Source organism: Pygocentrus nattereri, chromosome 26 (genome assembly GCF_015220715.1).
Source record: "Pygocentrus nattereri isolate fPygNat1 chromosome 26, fPygNat1.pri, whole genome shotgun sequence".
Lineage (NCBI taxonomy): Eukaryota > Metazoa > Chordata > Actinopteri > Characiformes > Serrasalmidae > Pygocentrus > Pygocentrus nattereri.
In genome coordinates this window covers 20,785,706-20,802,521 of record NC_051236.1, presented here as the reverse complement: position 1 = coordinate 20,802,521, position 16,816 = coordinate 20,785,706, and the positions used below count along the sequence as shown (strand labels likewise).

At 40.0% G+C, this 16,816-nt stretch overlaps 1 protein-coding gene across 2 annotated transcripts; it reads left to right on the top strand.

Annotated features, from left to right (window-relative positions):
* Positions 1-1,136: 1,136 nt before the first annotated feature.
* On the top strand, positions 1,137-4,884 carry sft2d2a (SFT2 domain containing 2a). Of its 2 annotated transcripts, XR_001858812.1 has the most exons (9): positions 1,137-1,392; positions 2,009-2,098; positions 2,379-2,464; positions 3,175-3,256; positions 3,874-3,909; positions 4,099-4,157; positions 4,281-4,310; positions 4,448-4,623; positions 4,708-4,884. XR_001858812.1 is itself a non-coding variant. In XM_017718825.1 (8 exons), exons 1-8 carry the CDS (start codon positions 1,327-1,329, stop codon positions 4,497-4,499), a joined length of 501 nt encoding a protein of 166 aa, XP_017574314.1. In that variant the 5' UTR covers positions 1,137-1,326; the 3' UTR covers positions 4,500-4,884. The 2 variants fall into 2 exon arrangements, 1 of the variants encoding a protein (XP_017574314.1); XM_017718825.1 differs by having other exon boundaries at positions 4,448-4,884.
* Positions 4,885-16,816: the final 11,932 nt, after the last annotated feature.

Below are 16,816 nucleotides of genomic sequence, written 5' to 3'. Positions count from 1 at the left end.
GCGTGTCTGAGAAATCTGCAGCTGTGGAGACCAACTCCCACACTGAGAAAAAGGAAAGCATTGAATTTACTTGATTCAGTGAGCATAGCATTTCCACAGAACAAGAATGGAAGTACCGGAAAAGATCTTAAAATGTACAGTTGAAAGTAACAAGAAAGAGGGCAGCCAGCAAAAATGGATGGAGACATTCAGAGCAATCAGGATCAAGCCATTAAGAAGCTTAAAGACCCAAACAGTAGACAGGATATTCTGTCCACATGGTTACCAGGGGTGGGAACCAACTTCATGGCACTTAAAAGTGAATTCCATCAAGTTTATAAACTTTCTGCATAAATCATTGTGGCTAAGGTGTAAACAAAGTCATTTAAAGCAGGTTATTTTTGCAAATTTGCCAAACCAGTGGTGATACAGTGGTTTACAGTGGTGTGTAATGTAGTGAATCTGCAGGGCCTGCGTTGAAAAGTGAGGGCGCTGAGGGGGCTACAGCACCCCTGAGTTCAGGACTGCCACTGTTATACTAGAAATAATCAGGTGTATCAATCAACTTGTATCAACAAAATGTATTTCGAAATAAGCAGTTGTCCTGCTTTGTTTAATCCAACACCGTATTTTCAGCACAGTGAGCTGAGCACTGCTGGCGGTTTGGGGCCTTGTCGCTCAGACACATGCAGGCTAGGCTGCAAAGAGAGCAGGGTCTATGTAGAGTTACAGGCCTGTTCTGAACCCCAAAGCAGCCTTATATTGATTTTCAAACTCAAAAATAATCAGTTATCGTTATATTAACGTTTTTATGTCTCACACTATCTGTGGGCATCAGGGTTAAATCTCACCGCTTGCCTGTGGGCGTGGCCCCTCCGCGTATCAACAATCTGACTGGTCGCTCATTTGCATAAAGTTCGTCCAGAACGAGAGAGCAGGGAGATGAAGTGCGTCAGCGACTGTGTTAGGCTACATTTATATGTTGTTATCTCCGACCTCATTGTAGCAAATAAATAAACAAACTGGTTAATTAAACAAATTAATTTATTAATTAATACAGGAATAAATCATTATGTGTGACGTAATCGGCCACGTCATTTATCTGCTTAACATTTCAGCACCACCGACGTAACACACCCTGCATGTGCTCACGGTGAAGCGGAGCTAAAGAGCCGCTCGTGAAGCCGCTGTGTGGCGCTATGTGTATGAGAAGAGACCGTACGCGGTGTTTTCAGGTGAAGTTTTTGTGGGAAGGTTCACCTGCTGGCGGACCCGAGAGAGCTCCTCACTGACAGACCCAAACACATCCAGCCTTCACCTGACTTTCAGCAGAGACAGTGGGAGCCCATGGATAAACTCAGGGCTTTTGTGAATGGTCGAGAAGGAAACAATGACAATCGTAACATCCTCCAGGTGAAGAGATTCCCTTCTTAGTAATTTCCCAGTGTTTATCTCCATCTGTTTGTCTGGGCTAATGGACGTTATTAGTCTGTACTTTTGAACAGTGGCTTTATTCGCCATTGAGTTGGTGTGCTCTTCTACCTAAAGCTCTGAGTGAGTCTCTCTCACTCTCTTTCTCTCACTCTCTCTCTCTCTCTCTCTCTCTCTCACACACACCCTCTTTTTCTCTCTCTCACTCTCTCTTTCTCTCTCTCTCATGCTCTTTCTTTCTTTCTTTCTTTCTTTCTTTCTTTCTTTTTCACTCTCTCACTCTCTCACCCTCTCTCTCTTTCCCTCTCTCTCTCTCTCTCTCTCTCTCTCTCTCTCTCTCACACTCTCTTTCTCTCTCTCTTTCCTTCTCTCTTTCTTTCTCTCTCTCACTCTCTCACACTCACTCTCTCACACTCACTCTCTCTCTCTCTCTCTCTCTCTCTCTCTCACACTCTCTTTCTCTCTCTCTTTCCCTCTCTCTTTCTTTCTCTCTCTCACTCTCTCACACTCACTCTCTCTCTCTCACTCTCTCACTCTCTCTCTCTCTCTCTCTCTCTCTCTCTCTCTCTCTCTCTCTCTCTCTCTCTCTCTCTCTCAGGCAGCGAATGAAGCGTCCACTCTGGGATGGGGGACCCGGGTGAAAGGCTTCATAGTTTGTTTCGCCATCGGAGTGGGCTGCAGCATTCTGGTCAGTATGATCTAATATGGTTTTAAAACTTTTACCCTGAAAGAGTTGTTCAGTAAAAAAGGTTGAAACCATGTTCAGCTCAGTGGGAGTGGAGGCTGAACTGAGCTGTGCCTCAGGTCTGACCAGCTTTGAGGAATGCAAGAGGAGGAATGCAGTCTTTATGAATATCACAGCCCAACATGTGTCTGGAAGAAGACACGTCTGTCTGTCTGAGCTAAATCGGCATGCACATGTATTCTTGTTCAGCATATTAACAGTTTTTATTTCTCCTGTACTTTAGGGAGTGTGCTGCCTGTTCATCCCCAAAATTGGCCTGATTCTCTTTATTGTGTTTTACACATTTGGGAATATTTGCTCATTAGCCAGGTGAATCACTTTCACACTTAGTTCCACACATTTATTTACTTGATTATTGTCTGGTAGGTAAATAAATGAGATTCTGGACTGAACTGAGCTGATTTGCTGCTGAGTTCCACCATTTTTTCCAAATAATTCTGCAAAATTCAGTTGTTAAGATAGAAATGGAGTCATTCAGAGTGTTTTGATGTGAAGTGATTCATTGTAGAGAAGCTTACTGACTCTTAAGCTTACAAGCTTACAATCTCTACAACAACAGGCAACAACAACCAGTAGCTGCAAATATAGCCATTTTATTTATTACACAAAATGACTTTTTATATGTACAGTTCATAATCAGATAATAGTGTTAAATCTGGAGGGGGTAACTTGTGCTGAGCATGCACTCTGTATGCGTCTCTCCACCATAAGTAAACAGAGAAAATTATATGTTTTAGCCAAAACATTATCTCAAAACTGTCATAAAACAATGTCTCCAGCATCAACTTGTACATTTCTGGAATTTCATGCAACATCACCCTGTGTTATAGCTTTTAGAGGCATTAAGCACTTCAGACGTCTGGTTCCTATCACCACCATTGTAAACAATTTCACTAGAATGGAGCATTTTGCACCAAACCACTCTGAATGACTTTGATGATTCCAAAATTTTGAAAAATCAGTGGAATTCCCCTTAACTGGAAATAATAGTGACTGATGAAATGTGACTTCATCCACAGCACCATGTTTCTGATGGGACCAGTGAAACAGCTGAAGAGGATGTGTGACAAAACCAGAGCTTTTGCAACAGTTGTCATGATAGTGAGTAGATCATCACCATCAGCACCAATTAAACAGTTAAAGACCACACACACCATCTAAGCCACATCCTTCTGGATCCCGGGGGTGCTGTTGCCTATCCCAGCAGTCATTGAGTGTAAGGCAGGCGACACCCTGAAGAGGTCGGCAGTGCTCGTATATGATATATGTCTGAACCTGTCCTTGTGTAAGACATTCACTCCATTTTTTTAAATGAAGCTTGGCATTACATTCATAGTATATGATGCAGTCGTTTCATCAAATGTGATCAAAACAAACAATTGTGATGTGCACACTGAATGTGAGGTGAGTAAATTGAGATTTGCCTCAGATATATCTAAAATAGTTCGAAGGTTGTTGAGTTGTCATGGTACAATAAGCCTGTAATATGAAGATGGACCCAAAATTTCCATCGAGTGTGAATACTGAGATGTAATACATCTCTTTCTTGAGGAAGTTACTGTAACTGCATTATTTAGCAAAGTCATTAAATTCTGTGGTAATCAGGTTTATGCATCAAATAAAAATTACAGCAATTTATTCAAGAAACATCAGGAATGAGCCTGTTTATCAATGTGAGTTACAAAACCATCACTTTTATTACTTTCATTTTTCCATAGACATGCCTGGTGCTTACACTGTGTGCAGTATTTTGGGTGAGTAAATTAATCGAGCAATAAATGCTTGTAAGAGCACCGAGTGCTCCATTAGACTCAGATTAAGCCTGGTCCTAGACTAGAGAGGATTCTAGTTTAATTTATCTGAAATGTCAAAGGCTTAAGTTGTTATGTGGAAGATTAGTCCTAACAATTTCATTTTTTTACTGTCCCTGATTTTTTTTACAGTGGAAGATATTTGCATTGTCTTTGCTGTTTGTTATTTTGCAAGTCATCGCATTTGCATGGTAAGACCTTCATGAAAACGTTGACATTTAGCATGTTGGTAAACCCAGTAAATGCTGTATTTGAGAGCTGCTGATTTGATTAGTATTAACTGCTTTGCAATTACATGTTATTCCTGATTACAGGTATGGCCTCTCATACATTCCATTTGCAAGGTGTGTTCAATTCCAGCTATCATTTAATATTTTGATTTGCTTTTGATGTCGTTTCATGAGCGCTTACAAAGTATTATTGGCTGACTAATGAATGAAGATGGACCTATTATAATTCTTCTTTCCTTTTTCTTCAACAGAGATGCTGTGCTGAAGTTTTTTTCCATGTTGTGCACTATGTGCATGAAATGAAGAGCCTCCAGTGCAGTCTGCTGTTCCTCAGGGTTTCTCTTCACAGGCTTTACTGTCTGGCTTACTTACGGGTTCCTTGCACATAAATTAGATCCAGTGTAGTCTAGACCAGCAGAAAGCGAAGGTATTGTATCTTTGGCGTTATGAAGGTGGTGTTGAAACCGGTAAGCATTTTCAGAAAATGCATTGTGCTGATGTTTTAATACAGGCTGATCAATGAAGGACTAAAAACCATTTTTGCTCAGACCAATGTAGGATTTAAGAAGCAGGAAACATGCCTGAAATGATCCAAAGAAGGTTGGCCTCACAAACGACATTTATGTTTAATCCCTTAATTTATCTGCGATCTTTGAATGTAAATAAATAAATACATTTTTAAGTTTTATGATAAATTGTGCATTTTCTATTTAATGATGTGCTGCCTGTTGCCCAAGAGTGACATCTAGTGGTCATTTGTTATTGCAGTTTGTACCTTTGCCGTAGTTCAATCAGCAGAGGAACAATGTTTTGCTTGAGCTAAACTTCCATTGTTAGGCTGTGAAAGTATGTGTTTTTACAGGGCTTTGTCTGAGTAAACGTTCCTATAATTAGAATTTGGCCTTTTGGAAGAACCTGTTCTCTATCAGCTGAGCTAACAGCCACGAGCACTACAGCATTTTCACCGGGCAGAATAGACGTCATTTTGACATGTCTTGAGAGTGAGAGAGCAGGACGGTGGAGAATGCTGATTGGACAGTGACGGAGAGTAAACTTTGAATGTCTATTTTTGGACTGTATACTGGAGCTATTCTAAAGAGCAAACTGTATTAAATAAAAATGTCGTTTCCTTTGAGCAGTTAAGAGTAACATTCCAGACAAAGAAAGCTGGAAATAACAGAAAGTCTTGAAAACATGGGGACGGCAAGCTGTGTTGTGCTGTGTGAGTTAGCCTGGCTAGCTGGCTAACCAGAGTTTTATACGTGATACTGAGCTACTTTCAGTTACAGTACAGCTACATTTCCTAATTTACTGTGCTCTGTAACTGCATGCCTGGTCTTTTAGTCCACTCTGAGAGGAGGACTCGGCTGAAAGGCTTATAGTTTGTATAGCCATAGGACGGGACTGCAGCGTTCTGGTTAGCATGATCTGAAATAGTTTTTAAACTTTCACTCTGAAAGAATTGTTCAGAAAAAGGTCATTTACAGTTTCCTGGCAAAGCGCAGTGGGAGTGGAGGCTGAACTGAGCTGTGTCTCTGGTCTAACCACCTTTGAGGAATGCAGCCTTTATGAATATTGCAGACAAACCAGGGGTGTGGCCACACAGAGTGATCACAGGCCTATCCACTCAAATGTGGAAATAGTATTTATTAAGCCATTTTATGAAATTAGATTTGTTTTCTGTGAGTGCTGTCATTGTATTGTCCATTGTATCAACCTCTGCCTTATTTTCGTAGTTCTCCAATCACTGCCTAGCAGCTGTTGCCATTTGCCATGTCCTCAAGCTCAGTTCATTATCAGTTTTTACATTTGAAGCTCCAGTTGCAGTTAAAAGATGTAACTGGAGATGTTTAAATACAAGACTCTGTCCCGTACAGTAGCTCAATTTCCACTAGTCCAAAGCCAAAATATTGCAAAAAGTGTTCAATCGTCTGCCTTCACACACATATGAACTTGAGTGACATCCCATTCTTAATCCATAGGGTTTAATTTGATGTCTGCCCACCCTTTGCAGCTTAAATAGCTTCACCTCTTCTGGGAAGTCACGATTCTGTGCAGGACAGTCAAGTGCTTTCGCACCAAATTTGCTCATCCATGTCTTTATAGACCTTGCAGTGATGTGCAGTCATGTTGGGAGCATGAAATTGTCCAAAATATCTCTTAGTCTGCAGAAGCATTGAGTTCCTTTCACTGGAGCTAAGGGGACGAGCCCAACTCCTGAAAAACAGGCCACACCATAATCCCCCCCCCTCCACCAAACTTTACACTTGGTACAGTGCAGTCAGACAAGTACTGTTCTCCTGGCAACCGCCAAACTGAGACTCATCCATTGGATTGCCTGAGTTTGACTTACTGACTGAGTTGCTGTCGTTCCCAGTCGCTTCCACTTTGTTATAATACCACTGGACAGTTTAGTAGTGAGGAAATTTCACGCCTGGACTTGTTACACAGATGGCATCCTATCATAGTACCACGCTGGAATTCACTGAGCTTTGTGAAAATGTTTTTGGTTCATGGTTAATAATAGTTTTTTAAAAACATAGTTAAGTGCGAGTAAATACATATAAATAATATACTGTATTTATCACTGTTGTTCATTTACAGAAATATGCCAGTTCAGGAAAACAAATTATCACTTTATTTTATACATTAAATGGTCGTTATTGTTATCACTATGGTAAAATACTGTATGCCAATAACTCTTGAACTAAGGAAACTGATGAATTATAGTAAAAGGCAGTGCTTCTAAGAAATTAAATTGCCTGTAATTTTACATAATTTTACCATCATTGAGAAAACATTCATTTACTGTTAATTAACAGGTCTGTCTGTCACCCCTTCTGCATGTTTTTATATAGACTTTTATGTAGTAAAACCTTCTAGATCCAACACTGCATAGAACATAAAGCACCTACAACACCTCTGACAGCGACAATATAGTGTTTGTTATACTGACTCTGAGCTTAATACAAATTATGAAGAGACAGATCTACTGTGTGCCAATTTGACCAAATAACTTTTTTGTGATATAGTTAATATGACTGGTGTACTTTTTCTGGCTGATGCTCCTGCAAAAGTGCATTATAAACGTTTTGGCCATGCCCAAGGACCCCCTAGTACAGGCTTAGCACCCCCTTTTGATGAACCTCTTGTGACACCCTGGTATATAGGTAGTGTAAGCCCTCTCCACTGTTGCTGTGACACAGTTCATCTTTGGTGTGTAAATGTATTTTCTTTTTGCTTGCTTTGGGGTTATATTTATTTTTGTAGTGTGCTTGATGGGTTTGATCATGTGTAACTGTTTTCTAGTGGGGTGGCATTACTTTAAAGGCCCTGTGTGGCCACCTGAAAGGAACAAATCCCCAAGCTTATTTCTGCAATCATTATGAAGGTGTTGTTGAAATTAGGAAGCATTTTAAGAAAATGGATTGCGCTAATATTTCGGTACTTCGGTATGTTCTGTTAGGCTTTGATCTGGCTGACTGGCGAAGGGCTGTAAGACTGTTGTTTAGTACATTTTATTTTACTGTTTTTGTGCTGCTCTTAGTTTGTGTTAAATAACACCCCCTGCTGAGGACTTTTAGTTTGGCAGCCTTGGACTCAATCCCCTTTTTTACCCTTTTTACCCCGACCCTTGTTTTTGAGTGTCACCGTAACGCCTTTGAACTGAGTTACAAGGGGTAATGGTTGAAATCTTGCCCTACAAAATGGGACAAACCTCAAATTCCATTAACAGCTATTAGCTCTACCCACCACCCACTGCTAATTCTTTGGTGAAACAAAAAGCTGAAGTCAGCTATTCACCATCTTCTTGATCAAATTTTCCCATTCCACCTTACATAGTAATATAGTACATAGTAAACACTGCTGGACTATTTAAGGTGGAACGGGAAAGTGAGCTAGCTAGCTACCGAAACATCAGCATGCTATTAGCCATTTTTTACGCTTGTTAAGAAGAAAACGACCATAATACATTAAACTAAGATAATATGATAGTTATTGTAATTTTTTAAATGGAGAAAATACTTACATTTGTGGGTTTCTTTGGTCGCTTGCGCAGCGATCTTGCTGGTTTCTCTTTTTTTCTGATAACACTGTTTGGAGTAAGCCTCTGAAAAAAACTCCCGTTTGGAGGGCCATGTAGCCCTTAGTACACTTCGCCCTACCCCTCCATCTCAACAAAAATCGGGACACCCTGACCCTATATGTGAACACGCAAAACAGAAGGCTAAGGGCTAAGTGGTAGGGACAAGGGGTGAAATGGGATTGGGCCTTTGTCTTTCCTTTGAAATGGCAAAGCAGGAAACAGTTCAGTCTAGTACTTCAGCAGCTTTGCTGTCTGAAGTTAATCTTGTTTGTTTAACCCATTTAAATCATCGTCTGTTAGTGTTTAAGATATCATACAGACCCTAGATTCTAAGTATTTTATAAGTATTTGGGGTTCATGTTCACTTTAGCACTGTTGAAAAACTCTGTGTGTAGCCTTGTTTTTATATTTTCCTACTGGTAGCTTAGCCTCTCTTCTTTGTCCCCATGTGTGTTAAACCATATAAGGAGAGCGTAAAGCTATTTATATACAATATTTGTAATTTACTCAATGCTGTTTGCATAGCTTTAAAATGCTTATTCTATGAATTGTTAAACTTATAGTGTGTAAGTTTCATAATCAGCTGAGCATTGTATTCAGTAGCCTTCTCCAGTCACCCTGTACTGTTGTGTTTTATTGAGCTTGCTATAGCTTAAATAGCTTTCACGCCTATTCACTCAGCATGAATGTGCAGCTCAATAAAGCACTGAAGCTTGTAGGCTATATCCTGACTTACATGTTTCCTTTGAATGGAGTTTGGCTTGCTGTTGAATTGTGTGCAAATATACACAAAAGGAAAACAGTATAGCAAAAAGATGGATACTCAGTTGGTTAAGCGATGCTGCAGCAACATTTTACAGTATCATGGAAAATAAATATTTAAAAGTTGCCAAGCTACAGATGGATAACATAGCGTCTGACATTGGCTCTCAGTACTCTAGGTCTACTCAGTCTTCTAGATCAGGGGTGCCCAATCCGGGTTCTGGAAAGTTCAAATCTAGCTCACTTGGCTCTAATGTTCAGATACCCCCGAAGACCTCATTATCTGGTTCAGGTGTGTTAAATTACGGTTGGACCAGACTTGGGCACCCGAATTGGGCACCCATGATCTACATAGATCATCATTTGTGGCTGCAGCGGCACGCATATGTGCCAGAGCAAAAGCCTGCATGAGCCCACGCTGCATTTGCAGAAAATCACAGTGAAAGTGAACAAAGCGAGGCTGAAGGCTAACTGTACACCTTTTGAAAGGAGATTGCATCTGCTAAGGCAGAGATGCTTGAGGCAGCTGTGGAACAAGACGGTGACTAGCTCCATGTTCAAAAAAGTCACCCCACCATGGCACAGAGCACAAGTAAATACCTATGTGAGAATGTCAGTGACAAAGTCATGCATCTTGCACAACAGTCCATGTCAACCCATGAGCATACGTATAGCATTCGACTAACACCTTATGTAGCTTAGACCACAGTAAAGCAGGAAAAAACATCCGATGTGTTGTAACTGACGTGTGCCTACAAGAATTCAGCCAACCGGGACATCAATCCAGTTCCCTTCATCAGAACAATAGAGAGATTCTTCCTCTTGCTCAAAGAGAAGGCCAATAACCTAGTGATGGTTCCAACAAAACTAAGCCAGCCCCCCTCATAGCACATAGCTTTATCAGCACCAGCTCCCTCAGAGAGTCTTCTAATGCTGGATGTAGCTAGATATTTAATTTGATTAGAACTTGTAAATATTGGCCTGTCTCACTTTGATGTTTGTCCTGAAAGCTACAGAGCATGGATGTCCTCACGATTACAGACTTAGAGCACAGTGCAGAGGAAGAAGTACATGCTTCATCATCACCTGCTGTGAACTCTCTGTGCACTGAGATTTGTGTCAAAGGGCTTTCAGGAAAACTTGCTCAAAAACATGTCTCATCAACGTATATCTGAAAGAGAATCCTGAATATGCCATTAAGATGTAGGCTGTGTTTGATGACCAGATCTTTGATCTGTTTGGCATTTGCAGCAGCATTTACTTACACATTAAAAACCTGTGCTGTAATGACAGAAGCTTCAGGCAGGAGAGCATCTGGTTATCAGCGTGACGTGGAAAATGGTGAAGTTAGTCCAACACTCCCAATGCTGAATGAATGCAATGAAATGCTGAATAACTGAGAAATTCCCACTTCAGAAGCAGCTTTGCATCATCTTCACCTTAAGAGCATTGCAACAAGATCCCAGCATCAGAACCTGGTGCCAACATCATTCTCCTCTTGGGCAGAAACAACCTCAGAGTTTTAAAAGTGAGACAACAGATCAGTGAACCTCACAATGCACCCTTTGCTCAGAAACTAGATGTTGGGTGGGTTCTCATGGGTGATTTTTACCTAGGAAAAGCCTGTTGTGCACAGCTCCAAGACCAACTCGCTGAAGAATGGAAGGCCATCATTCTTCACTCCATGACATGTCCACTTAAAAGAAAGTGTCAACCGCAGCCCTGAGTCACATGCTTTCAGAAGCCACTGGGGAATCAAATTAGATGATGGACTTGGGCTCAGTGTCTTCAAAAGAACATGCAATGATGACAATGATGCCTGCTCTTTTTTTTGCAGACAAAGTATTTTTAACACTTACAGATAAATAGGTCTAGATGACTCCAACAGCTGGGTGGCCCCTCTTCCTTTCAGAAGCTTCAGACAGCCTCTACCTAACAGGTTTGCCATCTATCATCTAAGAAAGTCAGACTGAATCAGAGTTGTATTCGACTATAGTGTGCAGTACAATTGCATCTCCCTGAACAATGTTGTCCTTACAGGACCTGACTTGAATTATAGTCTCCTTGGTGTCCTAACCCGCTTTAGAAACATGTAATAGTGACAGCAGACATAACAATTCTTTCATTGTGCAGGAAGACCATCAGGATTACTTGCGCTTTTCAGAAATACTGAAAGCTTTTCCTTCCAACAACCATGCCAAAGACATTAAAGACATAGACCTTGATGGAAGAGTTGCTCATGCACTGCATAGCCTTTGGTGAAACAGAATCTGATATGTTCACTTTTAAAGTGTCAGTCGGTGATAAGCCCTTTACACATTGTTGAGTCCTATCCACAATCAACTCTTCTCTTCGATCCCCTTGGCATTGTAGCTCTTGTCACTATACAGAGAAGATTTTTACTAAGCGAACTCTCTACAGAGACTGGAGACTAGGGCATTCCTTTGCCGCAAGACAAATGTGGTAAGTGGGTAACAATAAGAAACTCTCTTCAAGACTTTCAGTAGCTTCATATTGCCCTGCACTAACACAGCAAGCTTTCTCTGTGAAATAAAAAGAAGAGAAATCTGTGTCTCCTCAGATGCATTCACAAAGGCTATCAGCACAGTTGCCTATCTCAAGACAACAAAGACAGCCAAGTCAATGCAGGCTTCATCCTGGGAAAGGCGAGAGTGCTATCAGTAGAGATAGCAGAGCTCATAGTGTGAGAGATAGATTTTAAACTGGATGCAATGACATTTATCAACAGTACGTGGTGCTTGGGTACAAATACAAAGCGCATTTTGACTCATATACAATGAGTCAAGAGGCTCCCATGTATATGCCCATAACAGAGTGCAAAGGATCTGACAGTCCAGACAACCAGAGCAGTGTCATTATGTACCCACAGAGCACAATCCTGCTGATCATGCCTGTTTACCATCATGCCAAGTCTGTTTACGCATCTCAGCTAGATTCTCTTCCTGGAGCACAGTTCAAAGAGCTACCGCTTGTCTCATTTATGCAGCTCGTTCCCTTAAGTCCTCTTCCAACCCACCTCATGCACTGGCTGACATCACTATTCTAAACCCCACACAGTTAGAGATTTGTTACAGGCCACCATTGTAATCCAGAGCAGAGAGCAGCCTTTCCTTTTTCTGTGCCAAAGAAAAGATCACTTGCTAAGCTTAGTCTTGTCTTGGATGAAACTGGTCTAACCAGAGTAGGGGGCAGGTTGAATCAATCAGAACTGGAGACTGGCAAGAAATTCCCCTCATCCTACCTGGAAAGCTTTATGTTTCTACAATACGTATAGGACACTATTATAAATTATTAGTTTTATATATTATATTATTATATTAACACTATTATGTTACAGACAATGTCCGATTTGCTTAAAGAGTGACTGACCATGTTGCCGCCATTCACAAACACTGCCCTGGGTGTTTTTAGCCCTTGGACTTTTACTGCGCGCCGCACAAAAAGAGGCTTTTAGCAAGTGCTGGGCAGTGCTTTTTACTTGTATGAGCACTTGTGCAGCTCACATCAAGGTCATTTAGTTAATAGAAAAAGATACTTTTCGATTTGTGGTCCAGCCAAGCAGCTTCATTCCAGTTTCATTGCCTGCAAAGAGCTTGAGTTTTACAAAGTGGCAAATGTGTCAGTTCAGAGCTATGTCAACAGTCAAGGCTGCACTGGGATCTTTAATGTACCATACTCTTCACACATGAGTGGAGTATGGAAATAGATGATTGATGACATACACAGAGTCCTCCAGCCTCACCCACAAAGTCCTATGCACGCACATAGCAAAAGTTTCATTAACTCAAGACCACTTGTTCCTGTTTGCACATGTAGACTCACCATTGATACTTACCAAGCAATGCTGCTCACACAGAGGGCAAACGTTAAACCTTTAACTGGGAAATTCACAGGACAAGATTTGCACAAACAGTGGTGCCAGGTTCAAAGCCTGGTAAACCAGTTTTGGCACTGCTGCAAATGAAAGTAATTACATACAAGTTTGTCATAAATGGCTGAAGTCACTACCAAAGATTCAAACAGGTGACCTTGTGCTCTTGAAAGATGGCAAGACAGTAAGAAATGACTGCCCAATCACATAAGTCACCAGAGTCTTCCCAAGTGATGATGGAAAGGTTTGAAAAATCGAACTTAAGGTACCTGAAAGGGGGGCATGCAAGAAGTTCCTGAGACCTGTAACTGAGGTCATTCTGCTCATGAGAAAGGACTGAACGTTAATCTCAATATAGTCACACAAGGCATCTTTGCAGATACCAGACAGGGAGTGTTCTGTCCTTAGTTTATGTTAAATAGCACCTCCTGCTGAGGACTTTTAGTTTGGCAGCATTTACCTCTTTGTCCCTTGCAAAGGCAAAGCATGAAATAGTTCACTCCATTACTCCAGCAGCCATGCTTTGCTGTCTAAAGTTAATCTGCTGCAATCTTGTTTGTTTATCCCAATGAAAGTATCATCTGTAAGTGTTAAAGATATCATACAGACCCTAGATTAATAATTTATGAGTATTTGTGGGTTATGTTCACTTTAGCACTTTAATCTTTAACCTTGCTTTTGTATTCTATTGTTAGCCTAGCCTCTATTCATTGTTCATTGTGTTCATACACATCATTCATTGTGTATGTGTGTTAAATCATATAGGGAGAGCCTAAAGCTATTTATATATAAGATTTATAATTTGTCAATGCAGTTTGCATGGCTTCAACGTGCTTATTCTACAAAAGGTTAAATTGACAGCATGTAAGTTTCATACTTATGTACTGTCAATATGTAAGTTTCTCTCATCAGCACAGCGATGTATTCAGTAGCCTTTTCCAGTCACCTTGTGCTGTTATTTTTGAGCATGCTACATCCCTGATAACATTACTCACGCTGTGTGTTGTTATTCTAATTTTTCCTTGTAGTTTCACGCCTAATCACTCAGTGCATGCATTTGCAGCTCAATAAAGCACTGAAGCTTGGAGGCTATATCTTGACTCCTGTGTGTTTGTTTGAATAGAATTTGGCTTACTGTTGAATTGTGTACATATATACACACAAAGAGAACAATATAGTTTTATTTTTCCATTAGACTACTTTGTTGTTCAGCCCCATGTAGGATTTTAGGAATGTAAAACATGTCTGAACTGATTTAAAGAAGGCTAGCCTCACAAAGGGCATTTACCTTTAATTCCTTACTGTGTCTGCTAATGTATCTTTTAAATAAATGTAAATGAATTAATCAGTTTTCAGTTTGTATGCACTCATTCCAAGAAGCAGCTTGTGAAGTGGTGTGCAGTAGCAGATAGTAAACTTTGAACTGTCAGTTCTGGGCTGTATAGTAGTAGTGATGCACAACTCTGGGTTTTCTAAAGTCTCGACTCCACTTAATTGGAACCAAAATTGGACAAGACTGAGTTATAAAGAGATATGGTGGAGGTTAAACCATCCTAAACCTACTTTACCCATCTTTGAGTAGCTTCAGATTACAGTGGCATTATGGAAATTCGTAGGTAAGTGCAAAGTAGCCTTGACAAATGATTACAGCTGATGAATGTTTGAACTCATCTTACATAATGAGCCGAAGGGAAACTTGGAATGATGAACTGAGGAAATCGTTGCTGTAATCATAACTCTTGAAATTGAGCTACTATTAATCAGTCTTTTTATTTTTTTCAAATGATGTTTCAGGGCCGTTGGATGTCATCTCCTGTTGCTCTTTTTACAAGGCTGAAGTTGGCTTCTTCAAAATTTTCCATTTCACCTTAAATGATAAAACAGTTGCGCCAGCATTAGAATGTAACTGCAACCCCATTTAAGGTGGAACGGGAAACCTAAATATAAAAGTGGTGAAAATGAAGAATAATCACGTTCTGTGAAAAAATGTTTATTTCTGTGTTCTTTCCTTGCATCATTTCTTTTTTTTTTCATTTTTCACTCACTGAAGTTTAATGCCTTAATATATCTGCTATCTTGAAATAAAAGTAAATAAATTCATGTATATAACAATTTTATTCTAAATTGTGCTTTCTCTGTTTAATGAAGTCATTATATTATTTTGAAGTATCTTGAGATCCAGTAGAGTGTGAGATTACATTATATTGCTTGTGTCGTCACTCAGCCCCCAGCAACGCCCAAATCACACCAAAAGGGTCTTATTCGTTTTTGCTGGTTTGTGGCACTAAAAGAAAGGTTTGTGCTCTTTTAATTATTATAATTATCAAGTTATAGGCTAAAAATGATTTTTTAAATAAATGACATTATTCAGTGCCCCCATCAACGTCCAAATCACACCAAAAGGTTCTCATTCGTTTCTGCTGTTAAAAGAAACATTCCAGCTGTTTTGATTCTCCAGTTACAAAGCCAGGTTGGATGAGTGACATCACGCAGCCCACCATCAATGTCCAAATTGCACCAAAATGATCTCATTAGTTTGTGCTGGTTTATTTACATTTACTGCATTTAGCAGACGCTCTTATCCAGAGTGACTTAAAATTTGATCATTTTACACAGGAAGGTGACAGCAGTGTTAGGAGTCTTGCCCAAGAACTCTTATTGGCATAGTATAGGGTGTTTACCCACATGGGGATTGAACCCCAGTCTACAGCGTAGAAGACAGAGGTATTACCCAAGGCACCAAGGTTGGTGCCGTTAAAAGAAATGTTCATGCTCTTTTAATTCTTAAGTTGTTGAATAAACCAGTTTTACTCACTACAGATGACATCATTACCACAGGATTAACACTAGTTGAATGTGAAGATCTGAGAAAGGCCTTTTTATCTCCTGAGCAAGTGCTGACCTTGATCACTACAGAGTCATCTGGCATTTTCAGCTTTAATTATTCAGCTTCATCGCTGCACTGAGTCCAGAGCTGAGCTAAACATGATGATTAAAAATTACTACTTTGCTCTTTAAAACATATTCAAAAAGAATCAAGGGTTTTGTGAGGTTACACTTATAAATAAAACATTAATGTTGGTCTTTCAGTGTATCATGTGTGCTTATGTTAATGTGTCACCTGTTAAAATGCTCATCAAATATCAATGAAACTTTAGTGCACCCACCAAAAACACAACAGAGTTTAACAGTGACCAATGTGGACTTTCCCACTCAAAAAATCCCATTCTTTTTTCTGGCTATTTCCTTTTGGTTTAAAACCTACCGGTATATATTGCAAAAATAACTTAAATCAGCACAAACGTAGCACAAACAAACCAAAGTTCAAGCAAGGTTGGATTATGCAACAGGAAAATGATCCGAAGCACACAAGCATGTCCACCCTTGAATGTCTCAAAAGAAACAAAATTAAGATTTTTGAGTGCCCGAATCAAAGTCCAGACTTCCCATGGAGATGCTGTGGCAAGAATTTAATGGGCAGTTCATGCTCAAAAACTCTAACGTAGCCAAATTAAAACAATTCTGCAAAGAAGAGTGGTCCAGAATTCCTCCATGGTGATGTAAAAGACTCAACACAACTCAACTTGTTACTGCCAAGGGTGGCACAACCAGTTATTAGGTTTAGGGGGGCCAGTTACTTTGTCACATGAATGATTTAGATTATGAATAAAGCTTTTTCTTCAATAACGATAAATTTTTATCATATATTAAAATTAATTGGATGATCTGGAACATTTAAATGTGATAAATTAGCAAAAATAGAAGCAATCAGATGAGGGGCAAATACTTTTTCACAGGGCTGTAGGGTTGAGTCAGTAAATCAAGATTTGCCTCAGATATAACTGAATTAGTCTAGGGTCACGAAACAATGAACTAAAC

Excerpts from the sequence above, each read along its gene's own strand:
- sft2d2a (XM_017718825.1), top strand. The coding sequence starts at position 1,327 with ATGGATAAACTCAGGGCTTTTGTGAATGGTCGAGAAGGAAACAATGAC. Across the intron at positions 2,465-3,174 it reads AATATTTGCTCATTAGCCAG|CACCATGTTTCTGATGGGAC; the intron begins GTGAATCACTTT and ends CTTCATCCACAG. Across the intron at positions 4,311-4,447 it reads TCATACATTCCATTTGCAAG|AGATGCTGTGCTGAAGTTTT; the intron begins GTGTGTTCAATT and ends TTTCTTCAACAG.